Below are 16,932 nucleotides of genomic sequence, written 5' to 3' on the forward strand. Positions count from 1 at the left end.
AGGTCCAAGCCTGAGTTCTACTGGGCAGGCAAGTATGATCCTCCTGCAAGTAGGGGCAGCAACGATTTTGAACAATAATGTAACTACCATGGGTGCATAGTTAACATACACCTATGGAGGGACAACCTTGAAGTAATCTGTGCTTCCTTCCATACTATGCCTTCAGAATTGAGTACAGGGAAGTTGTATTAGTCAGGATTCTCCAGAGAAATAGAACCAATAGGATATTCATAGATAGATAAAAACAGATTTACTATGAGGGATTGGCTCATGCAATTGTGGAGCTGAGAAGTCCCATGACCTGCCACCTCCAAGCTGGAGGCCGAGGGAAGCCAGTGGCATAGTTCTAGTCCAAGCCTGAAGGCATGAGAACAAGGGGAGTCAATGGTGTGAGTCCTGGTCCAAGTCAGACACCCCGAGATAAGAGTGCCAATGTCCGTGGGCAGAAGACAGATGTCTTAGCTCAAGCAGAAAGAGTAAATATACCCTTCCTCCACCCTTTTAGTCTATTCAGGCCCTCAATGGATTGGATGATGCCCACCAGCATTGGCGAGGGCAATCTTTACCACTCTACCGATTCAAATGCTAATGTCTTCCAGAAACACTGTCACGGACACACCCAGAAATGTTTTACCAACTATCTGGACATCCCTTAGCCCAGTCAAGTAAACATAAAATTAGCCTTCACAGAAGTTGGATATATTCCCATCTGAAAATCTCTCATTTTTCTGTGAAATAGATGGTGGTGAATTCATTGACTAAGAAAGAGGGGTTTGGTGATGAGGTAGAGAGCTGAGGAGAGCAGTATCTGGAAAGGCTCTGGAATCAGAAAAAAGGACAACCACAGAGAAAATGAGATAACCGTGGACAAATAAAGGACTGCTAAATGATGCTAGGACCTAGCTGACGTTGAGAATAGTAAGTGTGGAATGGCAGCTTCCCGACACTCAACTTTGTCGGGCTCTTTGCTTAGCACTTAGCACAGTGCTGCACAAAACATGCATGGTCTTTGATCTCATGGAACTTACAGTCAAGTGGGGAAGATGTCCATTAAATAGCAGCACAAATTAATGTATAGTTACAAATTGTGGCAAGTCTATGTGATGCCAGCCCTGATATCAGTTCCCCTACATTAAACCCAGCATGCATGGGGTTAAAACCAAATCACTCTTTCCCTGCTTACTCCCTGGCTCCCAGAATTCCCTATCCGCTGTGAAGACAAACAGCCAAGGTCGCCCACCTGGGTTCCTTATCATCTCCTCCTTCTTCCTGCAAGCAGCATCCCAAGGTGGAACACAGGCAGGTGGGAAAGCTCCGACCAGCCAGGCCAGTGACTCCGCCCACTCTCTACAAACAGCCACATTCCTCACAAAACTTTAAAACCCCTCACCTCCCCTCTTTTGGGGAGGAGAGAGGAAACGAGACAAATATGAGGGCTCACTCTTGTCTCCTGGCTGATGTCATCTGAAATAAAAACCCTCTCCTTGCCATAAGCCTGGAGTTCCAGTTTGTATTTGGCCCCTCTTGTGTGGCAGGTAAAGAACCTACGTTTGTAGGTGCTAACATACAGAAATAAAAGGGTTCTGTGAGAGAATTAATTTGAATTAAGGGGAAGGAGGTCAGGGAAGGCTTCACTGAAGAAGAGACATTTGAATTGAAATCTGAAGGATGACTAGAGGGAGATGTTCTAAACAGAGGGAATGTGTAGATTAAGGGACAGCAAAGAATTTGGGATGTGGGAGATACTAAAAAACCCACGTGGCCCGAGGACAGAGAACAACAGGAAGATAGCAGCAGGTAATTCAGGACTGGCAGAGCCAGATTTCAGGGTTTTATAAACTGTGTTAAGGGGTTTACGCCTTACTCCAGGGCAGAGGGCAGCCACTGAAGGGTTCTGAGAAGAGTGACATAAACAGATGAATCTTTAAATGTCCATCTGGCTGCCTTGAACAGCAAGGCTCGAGGAAAGGCAAGATTAGATGTCGAGACACGATTCAGGCGACTATGGTAATTTGGACTAGAATGGCACTTGTGATACAATTGGTCTTTCCCCGATTTCCATGAAGAACTGGAGCTACAGCCCAGAGTCTCTGACACTGAGTAAAAAAGCCTCTTTTGGCTTGGTTTATGTTTGGCTCAGGGCGAGGGGCCCTTCCTGGACCTAAACTCCAGGTCCGCACAATTCTCCACTTCAGAGCCAACCTCCCTACTTCTTTTTCACATCTTACTCTTCCTCGTGAACTCAATCATGTTTCTTCTTCTACGTCTCTTCAATCAGCCCTGCCCGTGCTCTTTATTTATCAGCCAGAATGCTTTCAACAAAATCAGCAGTAGCAACTCAGTTTACAGATTTGGGGCTTTATTCTAAGAAAGAATGAGAGATACCAGGGAAAAGACTTTGTGTATCAGGTCCTCATCCCCCCACCCCCAAATAATCATCAGACACTAAAATCATTTGGAGCTTTTGGAGCCCTATCAATCAGGTGGGGAATTATCTCCATTTTAAGGCTGACAGGAGAGACCCGCCGTTCTGCCCCCGAGGACAGGCACCGAGTCCCCGAGCCCTCTGGGAACTGCAGTCCTTCGAGCGGGACCCCCGACCGGGGGCGGTCGCCTCCATGTGCGCAGATGCGACTCCAGACGGAGCCTGAGCCTTTTGTCTCCCCGCGACTTCGTGGGTCCGCGAGGCGGCTCTGTCCCTCCCGCCCGTCCCAGAGCGCAGCCCGGCGGGATCCAGCCCTGTGGCCGGAGCCAGGTCCGCAGCGCGTCGCGGGTAAGAGAAAGCGGGCCTGATCGCGGGTCTCCGCGACCCGCCCGTCCCTGCACGGGTCTAACGCCTCCCGCCGCAGCCCGGGCCGGGCCCTCAGCTTCCGGCCTCGGCGGAGGACGGGCTGGGCCCTGCCTGAGCCCTGGCCCCACCCCCGGGCTCTGCGCGCGCTACCCCGGCGGGGTCTCCAGCCAGCTTTGAGGCTTTCTGAGCGGACGGCGTCCCGGAAGCGGGGTTGCCGCTAAGCCCTCTGGGAATTGGAGTCCGGCAGCGTGAAGGGGGCGTGGCGCAGCGGGGGATTCTGGGAGTGGGAGTCCGGGGGCTGAGGGCTTACGGTCCCACGTGCAGAGAGCTTGGGCCCCTCCCCCTGGTTTTGGCCGTGCGTCTTGTCACTCCACCGAGAGCGTTAAGGTGTTGAACTTTTGGGGTAGAAAGGAAAAAACGGAGTCCGTGTCTTACTCATTCCCCTTCTGTGCTTTGCCCTAACAGAGTTTTTAGCCTGCCTGTGCTTGGGGGCCAGTTCAAGGGGTTCGACTTCGAACGTGCAAGGGAATCCTGGCCTGTATGTTCTCAGTCTTAAAGAGCGAGTGAGGAATCGGCTGTCTGAGAGCCCCGTCTATCAACTGCCTTGTGTTTATGAACAGCAGGGATGAACCAAGTGAGGGACCCCCGCTTCTAGTTACTGCCACCATGATCACAGGCCGCCTATGGCCGCTTGTGTGTTTAGGGTGTTTCTCATGGGAGTTTCTGCACTGTCTGGAACCGGGTGTGTGCCTGAGGCTCATACTTCACTGCCCTGATTCTTTCCTCCTTTTGCCCTGGTGTGGCATGTAGTGACTGATCTTGGTGATCCAGAGGATGGTCTTCCAGCTGTGGAGATTAATTTAGCCTAAGTAATAAAGATTCCAAGTAAATTAGGATTACTTCTGAGGCCCTAGCACTTAAATGCATAGGAATAAGCCTCCTAGGAATAGAGAGAGAGGATGATGCCTCAAGGAGCAGGAATCAGTTCCAGAGGAGGGGAAGCCTAACCTCAAAATCTCCTCCCAGAGCTTCAGAGTAGAGTTGAATGATTTACACGAAGAAGCAGATTATGTATTGCTGAAAAGTCCGTGTTTCTCTCATTTGAAACAGTGAATAAGGAGGGAGTCATAGCAATAACAGGACAAAGAAGAGAAGCTGATCATGGATTATCTGACCATTGAAGTTGAGGAAGAAGGTAGGAATTACAGAAATACGCATGGAGTTGAAAGTGGAGGAAATACCCTTGATGGGAATGAACAGGGAACAGACACATGTCAGGAGAAAGCCCTGAAGTAGAGAAGTTCTCACTTCAAAACTTCAAAAGTTCAAAACTACCGTGTTTGAAAATCACTAAGTGGTCTCCTTGTGGCACATTCTCCGGCCCCATCTTCCTCTTTCAGCACTTCTGTGCTCATCCACATTCCCTCTGAAGCTGTGGAAGGGAGAATGTTCCATAGTGCTTGCTTTTGTGATAAAGGGCAGGTCACACTCTTCCACCCCCATTGGAGTGTTCCAAAAGGTTGATGTATTTGTGGCTCTGTGGGTTTAACTTTTTGGTGAAAGCACTTTCACTTAATTGTCTTACCCTAGCTTCATCTGAACTTTTTGAGTTAAGTAGAGTAGGCCTTATATATATAATTCAGCTGGCTTGCGATAACTTTCGTCCTAGTGAATTTGGGAGTGAGAAGATAGAGTTTACCTCCTTCATGGCTTTTTTCCTGCTCCTTCCAGCCATGACTCCTGCTGATGCTTCTCTGCCCCAAAAGCAGAGCACAGAAGAAATGGAATCTACTGTTGAGCTCCTTCCTGTGGAGTTCCAGGCGAGTTTGGGTTTAATTTCCCTCCTCTGAAATCTTAGCTTGTTGTTCAAAGTGTGTCCTCATTTCTTTCTTCATCTTGCTTCTGAGGTCCATGGAAATCCCCTCTAGAGAACTGAGCCCAAGTAATTTTTCCTTGAAGACTTGAAGCTCTGGGAACAGCTCAGGCCAGAGCTTTAAATTTGGGAATAATCTGTGTGGATGGTATTTTAAACCATGAAACTGTGATCAGTAAGGGAATAAGTGTAGCTAGAAAAGAGATGAGATCTTATTACTGAGTCCTATAGCTCTCCAACACTTAGAGTTCAGGGAGATGAAGAGAAACCAGCAAAGGAGACTGAGATGAGGTGGCCAGTGAGGTAGGAGGAAGCCAAAAGTGTGGCATCCTGGTAACCGATTGAAGAAAGTGTTTCAAGGAGAGGGGAGTGATCGCCTGGGTTAAATGCTCCTGCTAAGTCAAGTAAGATGGGGCCTGAGAATTGGCCATTGGATTTTAAAATAGGAAGATCATTGGTGACCGCCAAGGGCCATTCCATGGATCGGTAGGAGTGAAGCCTTGTTGGAATGGGTTCAGAAAAAAGTAAGAGGAGAGAAATTGGAGCCAGGGACTACAGATAACTATTTTGGAGAGTTTTATTCTCCGGGAAAGGAGAGAAGTAGGGTGATAGCTGGAAGGAGTAGTAAGACCAAAGAGGTTTTTTTTTCCCCTAAAGACAGGAGAAATAAGAGATTGTTCATAGGTGTGTAAGATGGATGGAGACAAGAAGATGTCTAAGGACTGAACTCTGGAGAACTCCAGCGTTTAGAGCCACTTTTCAAACATTGCTTTATTTTAAATTAATCCTGTGATTATTTATAACCTGTTTCACAGATGAAGAAACTGAGGCTACAGTAACATGCTCAGAATCATAAATGGTTGAGCCCTGATCAGAACCCAGGTATGTCTGATGCTAAATCCTATGCCTCTAATGACTCTATTCTTTTACAGACATCCTTTCCCACAAAGTATTCTCCAATTAATTACGGTCAACAAAGGACACTCATGTGACTGTCAATATAACATGAAGTATGAATCTTATCTTAGAACATTTGATCCATTTCAATGTAAAATCAGTAAATTCACTCATTCAGAACAACTTTAATTGCTAAAGGATAACTAAAAAAATGTAAAAGTCATGGCCCTAAGTACAGAGAAAGAAGGCGCCTCTATTAGAAGAGCATGAGAACAGCGTGAGTGTCTACATACATTCAGGATATCAAGCTGAATTTCTGTAAAATCTTGGACTAGCCCAGGAATCAGTATAAATTACTTATCTGAGCCTTATCCCATCTACAATATAATCAATAATTAAAGTTTGGTTATCATTCAGTGGTTATATTACATTTATTTAACGAAATATGTAAGAGGCAGAAGAATATAGTTATATAATATGAAAGAATATATATATATATATATGTATCTGTTCTATATAATATAGAAGAATATAGTTAAAAGTATAGCTTTCGAGTGAGACTGCCTGGGTCCAAATCTCAGATCTGATCCTTATGGCTGTAAATAATGTTAATAATAGTACTTACCTCATATAGTTATTATTACAAGAGATAGTTCATTCAAAGGACTTAGCACATAGAAAATAAATTATAAATGTTAGCTATTATTATTATTTTCCCTAACACAGATTAATGCTTGGAAATTTTAGAATATTCCATTAAAATGGTTAAAATAAAGATTTAACCTTCAGATTAAAAGACACTTCCTCTTCTAGATTGTTCTCTTCCCTCAAGGATTACGAAGAATGTGCTTGTACTTCCAGGAACTGGTGACAGTGAAGGATGAGGAAATGGATTTTGCCCATGTGGAGGTGGACCAGCTGAATTCTGCCCAGAGGAACATGGGCCTGGATCTGAAGGTGGAGAATTGTGGAAGCCTGGTATTTTGGGGTAAGGAAGTCATTTTGTAATGCAGAGTGCTTACTGAGACGTCAGCTTCCTTAACAACTAATGGCATCTAAAATGCCATAGTTTTGCTTAGGATCTGGAGAGCCCCTGATAACTTGGAGCTCAGAATTGGGCTTCTTTTCTCTTTTGGCAAGCAAAAGTTCACCATATGTGGAACTGAAAAAGGACAGCTTCGTTATATTGCTTTTAAGACTTAGAAGCTACAGTAATTCAAACAGTGTGGTATGGGTGAAAAGATAGCTGTAAACCAATGGAACAGATCAGATAGTCCAGAAGTAGACCCACACTTATATGGTCAATTAATTTCTGACAAAGGTGCAAAAGCAATTCAGTGTTAAAAAGAGAACCTTTTCAACTAATGGTGCTGGAACAGGTGGACACCTGTATTAAAAAAAAAAAAGAATCTCAATCTATACCTCCCACCATATATAGTAAGTAACTCAAAGTGGGTCACAGACCTAAGTATAAAATCTAAAACTATACAACTTCTAGAAGATAACATTACGGACAGTCTTTGTAACCTTTTGTAAGGCAAAATTTTATTATATATGACACCAAAAGCTCGATCCAGTAAAGCCATCTGGATCTCAAGTTTGCTTTCTTGGAAGGTTTTTAACCTTGAATCTAAGTCCTTTGCTAGATACAGGACTGTTCAGATTATCTATTTCTTTTTGAGTGAGCTCTGGGAATGGTTTCTCATCTTTCATTCCTGATATTGGTAATTTGTATCTTCTCTCTTTTTTTTCCTTTGTTGGTCTTCCTAGAAGTTTAACAATATTATTGATCTTTTCAGAGAACCAGCTTTTGGTTTCATCGATTTTCTCTATTGTCTGTTTTCAATTTTATTCATTGCTACTCTTATCTATTATTTTCTCCCCTTTGCTAATTTTGTTTAATTTGCTCTCTTTTATTAGTTTTTTAAGGTGGAAGCTTGAGCATTATATAAGATCTTAATATAATGTAATACAGTCACACGCTGCGTAATGACGTTTTGGTCAATGACAGACCACAAACATGATGGTGGTCCCATAAGATTAGTACCATATAACCTGGGTGTGTAGTAGTCTATACCATCTAGGTTTGTGTAAGTATACTCTGTGATGTTTGAACAATGACGAGATTGCCTAACGATGCATTTCTCAGAATGATCCATAATTAAGTGACACATGACTGTCTAATGTAGTATGTTTCTTATTCTATCTTGATCATTAATATAAGATCTTCATATAACATCTTTATTCTCTTCTAATAGGAACATTTAATGCTATAAATTTCCTTCTAACTGCTTTAGCTATGTTCCACAATGTTTTTTTTTTTATTTTTTAATTTTTTTTGTGAGGAAGATTGGCCCTGAGCTAGCATCTGTTGCCAATCTTCCTCTTTTGCTGAGGAAGACTGGCTCTGAGCTAACATATGTGCCCATCTTCCTCTATTTTGTATGTGGGATGCTGTCACAGCGTGGCTTGATAAGTGGTGCCTTGGTCCACACCTGGGATTTGAACCTGTAAACCCTGGGCCACTAAAGTGGAGCTCACGAACTTAGCCACCACACCACCAGGCTGGCCCCATGTTCCACAATTTTGATTTGTGGTATTTTCATTTCCATTCAGTTCAAAATAATTTCTGTTTTCACTTGTGATTTCCTCTTTGACCCATGGGTTATTTACAAGTCTCCAAATTTTAGGTGATTTTCAATAAATTTCTAGTTTTGATTTTATAGTTTGATTCTGCTGTGGTCAGAGATACTTTGTATGATTTCAGTTCTTAAAAGTTTTTGAAGTTTGTTGTATTATCTATAATCTAATCTTGATAATTGTTCCACATGCACTTGAAAATCAATGTCAATTATTGTCAGGTTGATTGACAGTGTTGTTCAGGTCTTCTCTGTCCTTACTGATTTCCCATCGGCTTCTATTGATTACTGACAGAGGAGTGTTGAATTCTCCAATTATAATTGTGGATTTGTCTATTTCTCCTTTTAGTTCTGTTAGTTTTTGCTTAATGTGTACCAAAACACTTTTGTTAGGTGCATACACATTAAGAATTGTTATGTCTTCTTGGTGAATTGACCTCTTTTTCATATAATGTCCTTCTGTAACCTTGGTAATATTCCTTGTTTGGAAGTTAATTTTGTCTGATATTAATATAGTCACTCTAGCCTCCTTCTCATTCGTGTTTGCATAGTATATTTTCCCATTCTTTTTGCTTAACTTAAGTGAGTTTCTCGTGGACAGCATGGAATTGGGTCTGGTGGTTAAATCCATTCTGACAATCTGTGATTTTCAGTTGGTGTGTTTAGACCATTTACATTTAAAGTAATTATTGGTATGGTTGGATTTAAGTCTTTCATACACGTAATTGTTTTCTTTTTTCTTTTTTTTTTTTTTAAAGATTGGCACCTGGGCTAACAACTGTTGCCAATCTTCTGCTTTTTTTTTCCCTGCTTTATCTTCCCAAACCCCCCTGGTACATAGTTGTATATCTTGGTTGCAGGTCCTTCTAGTTGTGAGATGTGGGACGCCGCCTCAACGTGGCCTGACGAGCGGTGCCATGTCCGCGCCCAGGATCCAAACCTTGGGCTGCCGCAGCGGAGTGCGCAAACTTAACCACTCGGCCACGGAGCCAGCCCTGTAGTTGTTTTCTATTTGTTCTTTTTAGTGTTCATTTTTTTCTTTTTCTGCCTGTTTTTTTGATTATTTCTTATTATTGCGTTTTATCTGCACTATTAGCTTATCATTAAAACTTTTTTATTTTATTGATGTCATAATAGTTTATAACATTGTGAGATTTCAGTGGTACGTTACTATTTGTCAGTCACCATATATATGTGCCCCTTCACCCCTTATGCCCACCCCCTTCCTCTCTGGTAACCACTAATCTGTTCTCTTTATCCACGTGATTAAACCTTATTTTTAAAGATTTTCTTTAAGGGTCGTCCTAGAGTTCCCAATATGCTTCTTTCATTAATCATAGTATCCCTTTACAGAATGTTATAACACTTCATATATAGTATAGGAACCTTACTTCTATAAGCTGCTAGTTCTTCCGTCCCATCTTTTGTATGATTGTTGTCATGCATTTTGCCTTTATATATGCTATAAATCTGCAATATATGCTACTATTTTTGATTAACACAGTCAATTATCTCTTGGAGCATTTTAAAATAAGAAAAAATGAATTTTATATTCCATTTCTAGCACTCTTCATTTTTTTTATATAGAGCAGGCGTGGGCAAACTTTCTTTATAAAGGACCAGATAGTGAATATTTTCTGTTTTGTGGGCCATACACTCTCTGTTGCAACTGCTTAACTCTGCCATTGTGGCATGGAGGCAGCCGTAAACAGTAGTAAACAAATGGAGTGGGCAGATTTGGCCTGTGGGCCGTAATTTGCTGAACCCTGATGTAGATCTCAGTTTCTCACTAGTATCAGGTACTTCTGCCTGAAGAACTTTCTTTAACATTTCTTATAGTTCAGGTCTACTGGTATTGAATTCTCTCAGCTTTTATTTGTCTGAAAAAGTCTGTATTTCATTTTTGAAAGATGTTTTCACTGAATGTGGAATATGGTGACAGTTTTTTTTTCTTTCAGCACCTTAAATGTGTCACTTTATTGTCTTCACGTTTATAATAGTTTGTGACCAAAAGTTTCTGTAATTTTTATCTTTGTTTTCTGTATGTAATGTGTCTTTTTTCTATGGCTGCCTTTAAGATTTTCCCTTTATCTTTGTTTTTTAATAGTTTGAATATGATTTATCTAGGGATGTGTGTGTCTGTGTATTTCATCCTACTTGGGGTTATCTCAGCTTCCTTGGGTCTTTAGTTTAATGTCTTTCATTAGTTTTGGAAAATTATCAGCTATTAACTCATCAAATATTGTCTCTGTCCATTCTCTTTGTCTTTTCTCCTTCCAGGATTCCAATTACATGTATGTTCAAGCATTTTAAATTGTCCCACAGCTCTTAGATGCTCTCTTCTGGCTTGTTGGTTTATTTTTCACTGTTTTTTCCTCATTGTGTTTTAGTTTGGGTAATTTCTGTTGACTTATTTGTGAGTTTACTCATTCTTTTCTTAGCTATGTTGACTCTCCTGATGCACCCACTGAAGACACTCTTCTTCTCTCTGATCATATTTTCTCATTTCTAGCATTTCCATTTGACTTCTTCTTATAGTTTCCAACTATCTGCTGAAATTCCCCAACTGTTAATGCACACTGTCCACCATTTCCACTGGAGCCTTTTACATATTACTCATAGTTATTTTCAATTCCCTTATAGTTCTAATTTCTGGGTAATCATTGAATCTGGTTCTGTTACTCTATGGTTTTATACAATCGAATTTGGATGGGGCTGGGAAGGGGCGCATGGAGAGAGGATGCAAGCAGACCCATTGTGAGGCTGCTGCATTAGTTTAGATGAGAGATGATGGTGGCTGAACCAGGGTGGTAATAGTGGGGAGGGAAAGTACAGAATGGATTTGAGAGAGATTTGGGAGGTATAATCCATAGATCTTGGTTTATTTGCTGTGATTGGTAAAGTAGAATTCAATGTGATTCTCAAGTTTCTGACTTTCGGCTGGAAAACGTGTTTAGGCTTTTGTGAGGATTAGATATGTACATGTATTTAACCTTTCAAAATAGTAGCTTACACATAATAAACACTATATAAGTGTTTGTCTAATATTATAGTTCACAGCATAGATTAAATTTTATGTACAATGATATTCTCAACTTCTGAAAATCATGACAACATTAAAAATATGTTTTACTCGGGGCTGGCCCCGTGGCCGAGTGGTTAAGTTCGCGCGCTCTGCTGCAGGCGGCCCAGTGTTTCGTCAGTTCGAATCCTGGGCATGGACATGGCACTGCTCATCAAACCACGCGCTGAGGCGGCATCCCACATGCCACAACTAGGACCCACAACTAAGAATATACAACTATGTACCGGGGGGGCTTTGGGGAGAAAAAGGAAAAAAATAAAATCTTTAAAAAATATATGTTTTACTCAAACATGGGTTATGTTTCTATAATGGGATGAAAGGATCTTAAGAAGGGTTTATCATCATCCAACGTTGCCTCACTGCTTGTATTATTTGTGTTCAACTCAGTTCATACAATATAGATTTAACATGTGCTTGCTCTTCACCAGCGCTATGATGGGCCCTGAGAAATATCAGTGAACAAAAGAGGTGTGATTCCTACCCTCAGAAAACTTACCTTTTGATGGTAGAGTTTATATTATATTAATGTCTTTTTATTAACATGAATGATAATGGCGATATTTTCTTAGGTGGCAAAACCTGGGGAATGTACAGCTTGAGGAAGAAGATGAGTTAGGTATGGATATAATGAATTCGAGATTTCCAAGTGAATACGTGAAGTAGATAGTTGAATATATGGATCTGGGGGAGAGAGAACTAAGCTGGAGATATTGATTTAAGGTCATTGATATATAGAAAGCAGTTGTAACTAGTAGACAAATAAGTCCTGGAGATCTAATGCACAGTGTAGTGAATATAGACGAGAATAGTCTATCATAATCATCAAACTTGCTAAGAGACTGGGTCTTAGTTATTGCATCATAAAAAAGTGATAATTATGTGACATGATAGAGGTGCCAACTATTGCTACAATGGCAATCATATTATAATATATAAATGTATCAAATCAACGTGTTGCAGACCCTAAATTTACACAGTGTCATATGTCAAATATGTTTCAATAAAAAAGGCACTTAAGGCCATGGACTGGATGTCTTTCAAGGAGATAGTGTGGGTAGGGTAGAGTGGGGGCAAAAGAGAGGAGCCTAAGACTGAACACTGAGAACCATCAACATTTAAGAAGAAGAAACAGAATAAGTTCCAAAGAGATAGAGATCAGAAGAAAAACATGGAGAGCTTAGAATCGCAGAGTTGAGGGGGAGAATATATGTCAAATATATCTGAATAAAGTTGGGGAACAAAAGGGAGAATGTTGTTAGGAGGAAGGCATGGTCGAGACTGTCAAGTGCTGTTGAGAGGCCAAGCTAAGCAAGAAATGAAAAAGATCTGCTGGATTTAGGTGACATACAAATGGCTAGTGATGTCACTGAGAGCAGTTTCAGTCAAGTGGTGGGGAGAGAAGCCAGGCTGCAGTGGCTTCAGGAGCAAGTAGGTGATGAGCAGATATACAAAACCTGTTTGAGAAATTTTGCTGTAACAAAAAAGGAAGGAAGAAAGGAAGGAGAGAGAAGGAAGGCAAGGAGAGAGGGAGGAAGGAAAGAAGGAAGAAAGGTGGCCGTGGTTAGTGGATACACAAAATCATATGTAAAGCATATGCTAAACATATTTTAAAAATCTGTGCCTTTAAAAAAGGGTTAAGGGTAATGATTTAAAAAGTCAAAACTGGTTGTCTCCAGCTGGTATTATTATAAGGGATTTTTTTCTAATACTTTTTCAAAACTGCCCAATCTCAACCTATGTTTTCATCTTTCCCCTCCTTCCTCATTTTATGTTAACATTTATTCTCCTCCCTTCTGGTTATCCTCGTCCCTGGTTAGTCTGTTCAGTTTTCCATTCTCTTAGGTAGAGCATCTTCATTGTCTGACCTTTTGCTGTGCCTTATCTTAGTGATTCTCCCATCTCTGTTATTCCCTGAGACTTATTCATCTGCCATTGCCACAAGGCTCTTTCTGAAACGTTGAAATAAGCATTTTTAATAGACATCACTTTTATTTTCTGTATTCTCTTGCCACCTCAGCAGTTTTCCTTCTCTCAGCACAGAGAGCACAAACATTTGTCCTTTTTATTTATTTCAGATTCTGAATCTATACCTGAAACTAAAGTGTCCCTTTCAAAGCAGGAAGTTTATGAAGTATCATCTGAAAGGCAGCTGGTAATAGAAAGACTTAAAAAGGATGATTCCTGGGATCCCAGATTGATAGAAGCCTGGGAATGTGAAGGCACATTGGAAAGGCAGAAAAGAAATCAGGAGAAAGATTTAAGGCAAGTCATAATTAAACACAAGAAAACCCCTATGGAAGGTTGTAGTGATATGGGGGAAAAGTCAAGCCCAATTAAACATCAGAAGGTTTACTCGGTAAAAAAGCCTTGAAAGTGCAATGAGTGTGGGAAGTCCTTCGGTTACTACTCAGCCTTTATCCTACATCAGAGAATTCATACTGGAGAGAAGCCCTATGTATGTAATGAATGTGGGAAGGCCTTCAGTCGGAGCTTATCACTTATTCAGCATCAGAGAATTCACACTGGAGAGAAACCTTATGGGTGTAACAAATGTGGGAAAGCTTTCAGTCATCGCTCAGCCCTTATTCAGCATCATATTATTCATACTGGAGAAAAACCCTATGAATGCAATGAATGTGGGAAGGCCTTCAACCAAAGCACTTACCTTATTCAACACCACAGAATACACACTGGAGAGAAACCCTATAAATGCAAAGAATGTGGGAAAGCTTTCAATGACACCTCATCCCTTCTTAAACATCAAAGGGTTCATACTGGAGAGAAACCCTATGGATGTAAAGAGTGTGGGAGAGCCTTTAGTGACAGGTCAGGGCTTGCTCAACATCACAGAACTCATACAGGGGAAAAGCCATATGGATGTAGTGAATGTGGGAAAGCCTTCAGTTACTGTTCAGCCCTTATTCAACATCAAGGCACCCATACTGGGGAGAAACCTTACAAATGTAACGAATGTGGGAAAGCCTTCAGTGACCGCTCAGCTCTTGTAAGACATCAGAGAATTCATACTGGAGAGACACCTTACAAATGTAAAGAATGTGAGAAGGCCTTCAGTCAGAGCTCATACCTTACAAAGCATCTGAGAACTCATACTGGAGAGAAACCGTATAAATGCAATGATTGTGACAAAGCCTTCAGCCAGAGTTCATCTCTTATTCAACATCAGAAAACTCATACAGGAGGAAAACCCTACAAATGTAAGAAAATTGAGAAAACCTTCAGTGTGCATTCAGCCTTTCATCAACATAAAGAAATTCATGATGAACTGAATGCAGTAGATTCATGAAATAATTATGTATTTTCTCCTGATTGGATAGACCTGTTCTAACTATGACAGGGTATATTGCAAAAACTTGTGATGCTGTGTCACACAGAAAATAGCCCTCTTTCTTGAAATGCTATTAGGTATGGAAGAGGACGAGAGGTACATGTGGGTGTCTCGGTTACGAAACCAGAATACCTGAAGCAGTGGAGAAGAGAATTTCCAGGGAAGCACAGAAGGAGAAAGTCTAGTCAGAGAACAGAGTAAAGAGCTGGGCATCTGTATCAGTAGAAAACCAATCAGGGGAGCAGACTGAATGTTGCTTGAGGCTGGTGACTCTCTAGATAGTAGTTTCAACCTGAAACCAAAGTGGGGGAGGATCAGGACCCCAAAGAGGAAAATTACCAGGAAGTTTCACTAGGGAATTAAAAAGAGAAAAAAGTCTGAGCCCAGAAGAGCCTCCTTTCTCTGTCCCTGCCCTCCAATTGTTCACTCACACATTTGCAAACATTTAAACCGGTGGTTATTGACCCTGGATGCACATTGAAATCATCTGAGAAGCTTTAAAAAAATACCCGGGTCCCAGCCCCAGCGATTCTGATTCAATTGGATTGGGGTGTAGCCTGGGCATCAGGAATTTTTAGAACTTCTCAGGTAATTCCAACATGCAGCCCAGATTAAGAACCATTGATTCAGATTCTGCACAAGGATCAACTCAATACGATAAGAGGATTACAGGCAACCAAAAGGATAAGAGTTCCTTGTGTCCTTGCTGCTGCTTTTCCTTTCTCTTGCTAATTGTATAACATCATCTTTTTGACCTGATTTTGGATCCCTTTCCTTGGGCCTTTTTTGTTTTCTCTGACTTTGTGTGAACCAACCTGCCTGACACTAACTTCTGCTTTGACCGTGAATCTTGCTAAATGTGCTCCTTGAAGCCTGGTTATTGCTTTCTCAACCATTTCTACCTACTAGAGTCATAAATTGTGCCTGCTACCCATGGCTCAGTCATAGCAAAAATTAACTGTAAGAAACAAGCTTAGAGGAGGGCCTGAAGATCGGAAATCAGGATTGAAGACAGAGTGATGGGAAGGGACTTTCGAAGAGTTAAAATTTTGACTCCAACTGGATAGTATGTATCTTAGAATTTCCAGAAATTATAGTAAAATTTAGTTGTGTGCATGAATTAATACTCAACTTTAAGGGGTATAGGTGGGAGGGAGGGTAAATCGAGAATGTTCCTATATCTAACATGAAGCCCAGTAATAACTCTAAGGAGATTATTACAGATCATGTCATCTCTATAGAACATCCATTAAAAGATACAGCAAGTAGAGGAATTTACGTATTAAAAAAATCTTTAACCCAAAAGAAGTCAGAAAAGGAGGAAGAGAGAAACAAGCAGCTGAGACAAATAGCAGAGAGCAAAATGGTAGACCTAAATTTAACCCTGTCAGTAATTACATTAAATGAAAAAGAAACACCCCAGATAAAATTCAAAGATTGTCAGACTGAATAAAGAAGCTTAACTCAACTGTATCTGAAAGAGGCACACTTTAAATACAGAAGGGCTTACAGGTTGAAAGTTCAAAAGATGAACATGGATGTTGGCTGTGGGTTTGTAATAAATGGCCGTTATCATGTTGAGATGCTTTCCTTCTGTACCCGTTTTGTTGAGAGTTTTTATCATAAAGGTATGTTGGATCTTGTCAAATGCTTTCTCCGTGTCTATCGGGATGATCATGTGATTTTTATTCTTCATTTTCTTTTTTTTCCTAAAGCTTGGCACCTGAGCTAACAACTGTTGCCAATCTTCTTTTTCTTTCCTCCTTTTTTTCTCCCCAAATCCCCCCAGCACATAGTTGTGTATTTTGGTTGTGGGTCCTCCTAGTTGTGGCATGTGGGATGCCACCTCAACATGGCCTGATGAGCAGTGCCATGTCTGCGCCCAGGATTCGAACTGGCGAAACCCTGGGCCACTGAAGTGGAGTGCGTGAACTTGACCACTTGTGTTCCCGAGACCAGCTAGGCAGCCAGCTGAAGGGGTGGATGGAATTAATAGACAGAACACAGTCTATCTAATAGACACAACACACTCTACATTTTTTAACAGGACAGGGGACCAACCATCAGTCTCTAGGACAGAGGTGACATCCCTCTGATCGCCACGTATTTATTTGCAGGCCAAGAAGTACAAGCATAGCAGGAACTCTTGCCAGCAGGGATATGCAAGTCAAAGCTCAGCAGTTCTAATCTCCCCCCCTTCAATGTACCCCGGCGTTACGCAAGGCCATTCTCTGAGGGAGTATCCTGGGAACAAACAATCTGGCAAGTGATGCAGATGGTGTTCCATTCCTGCAAGGGCCC

General features: G+C 41.3%; 1 protein-coding gene across 1 annotated transcript; it reads left to right on the forward strand.

Annotated features, from left to right (window-relative positions):
* The first annotated feature begins 2,641 nt into the window (after positions 1-2,641).
* On the forward strand, positions 2,642-16,279 carry LOC138915124 (zinc finger protein 892-like). Its single transcript, XM_070259406.1, is given in 5 exon segments — positions 2,642-2,773; positions 4,523-4,611; positions 5,480-5,546; positions 6,423-6,549; positions 13,361-16,279. Coding segments are annotated over 2 exon segments (1,329 nt in total). The 5' UTR covers positions 2,642-2,773; positions 4,523-4,611; positions 5,480-5,546; positions 6,423-6,449; the 3' UTR covers positions 14,590-16,279.
* The last annotated feature ends 653 nt before the right edge of the window (positions 16,280-16,932 follow it).

This window comes from Equus caballus, unplaced genomic scaffold, assembly GCF_041296265.1.
Source record: "Equus caballus isolate H_3958 breed thoroughbred unplaced genomic scaffold, TB-T2T haplotype2-0000437, whole genome shotgun sequence".
NCBI lineage: Eukaryota > Metazoa > Chordata > Mammalia > Perissodactyla > Equidae > Equus > Equus caballus.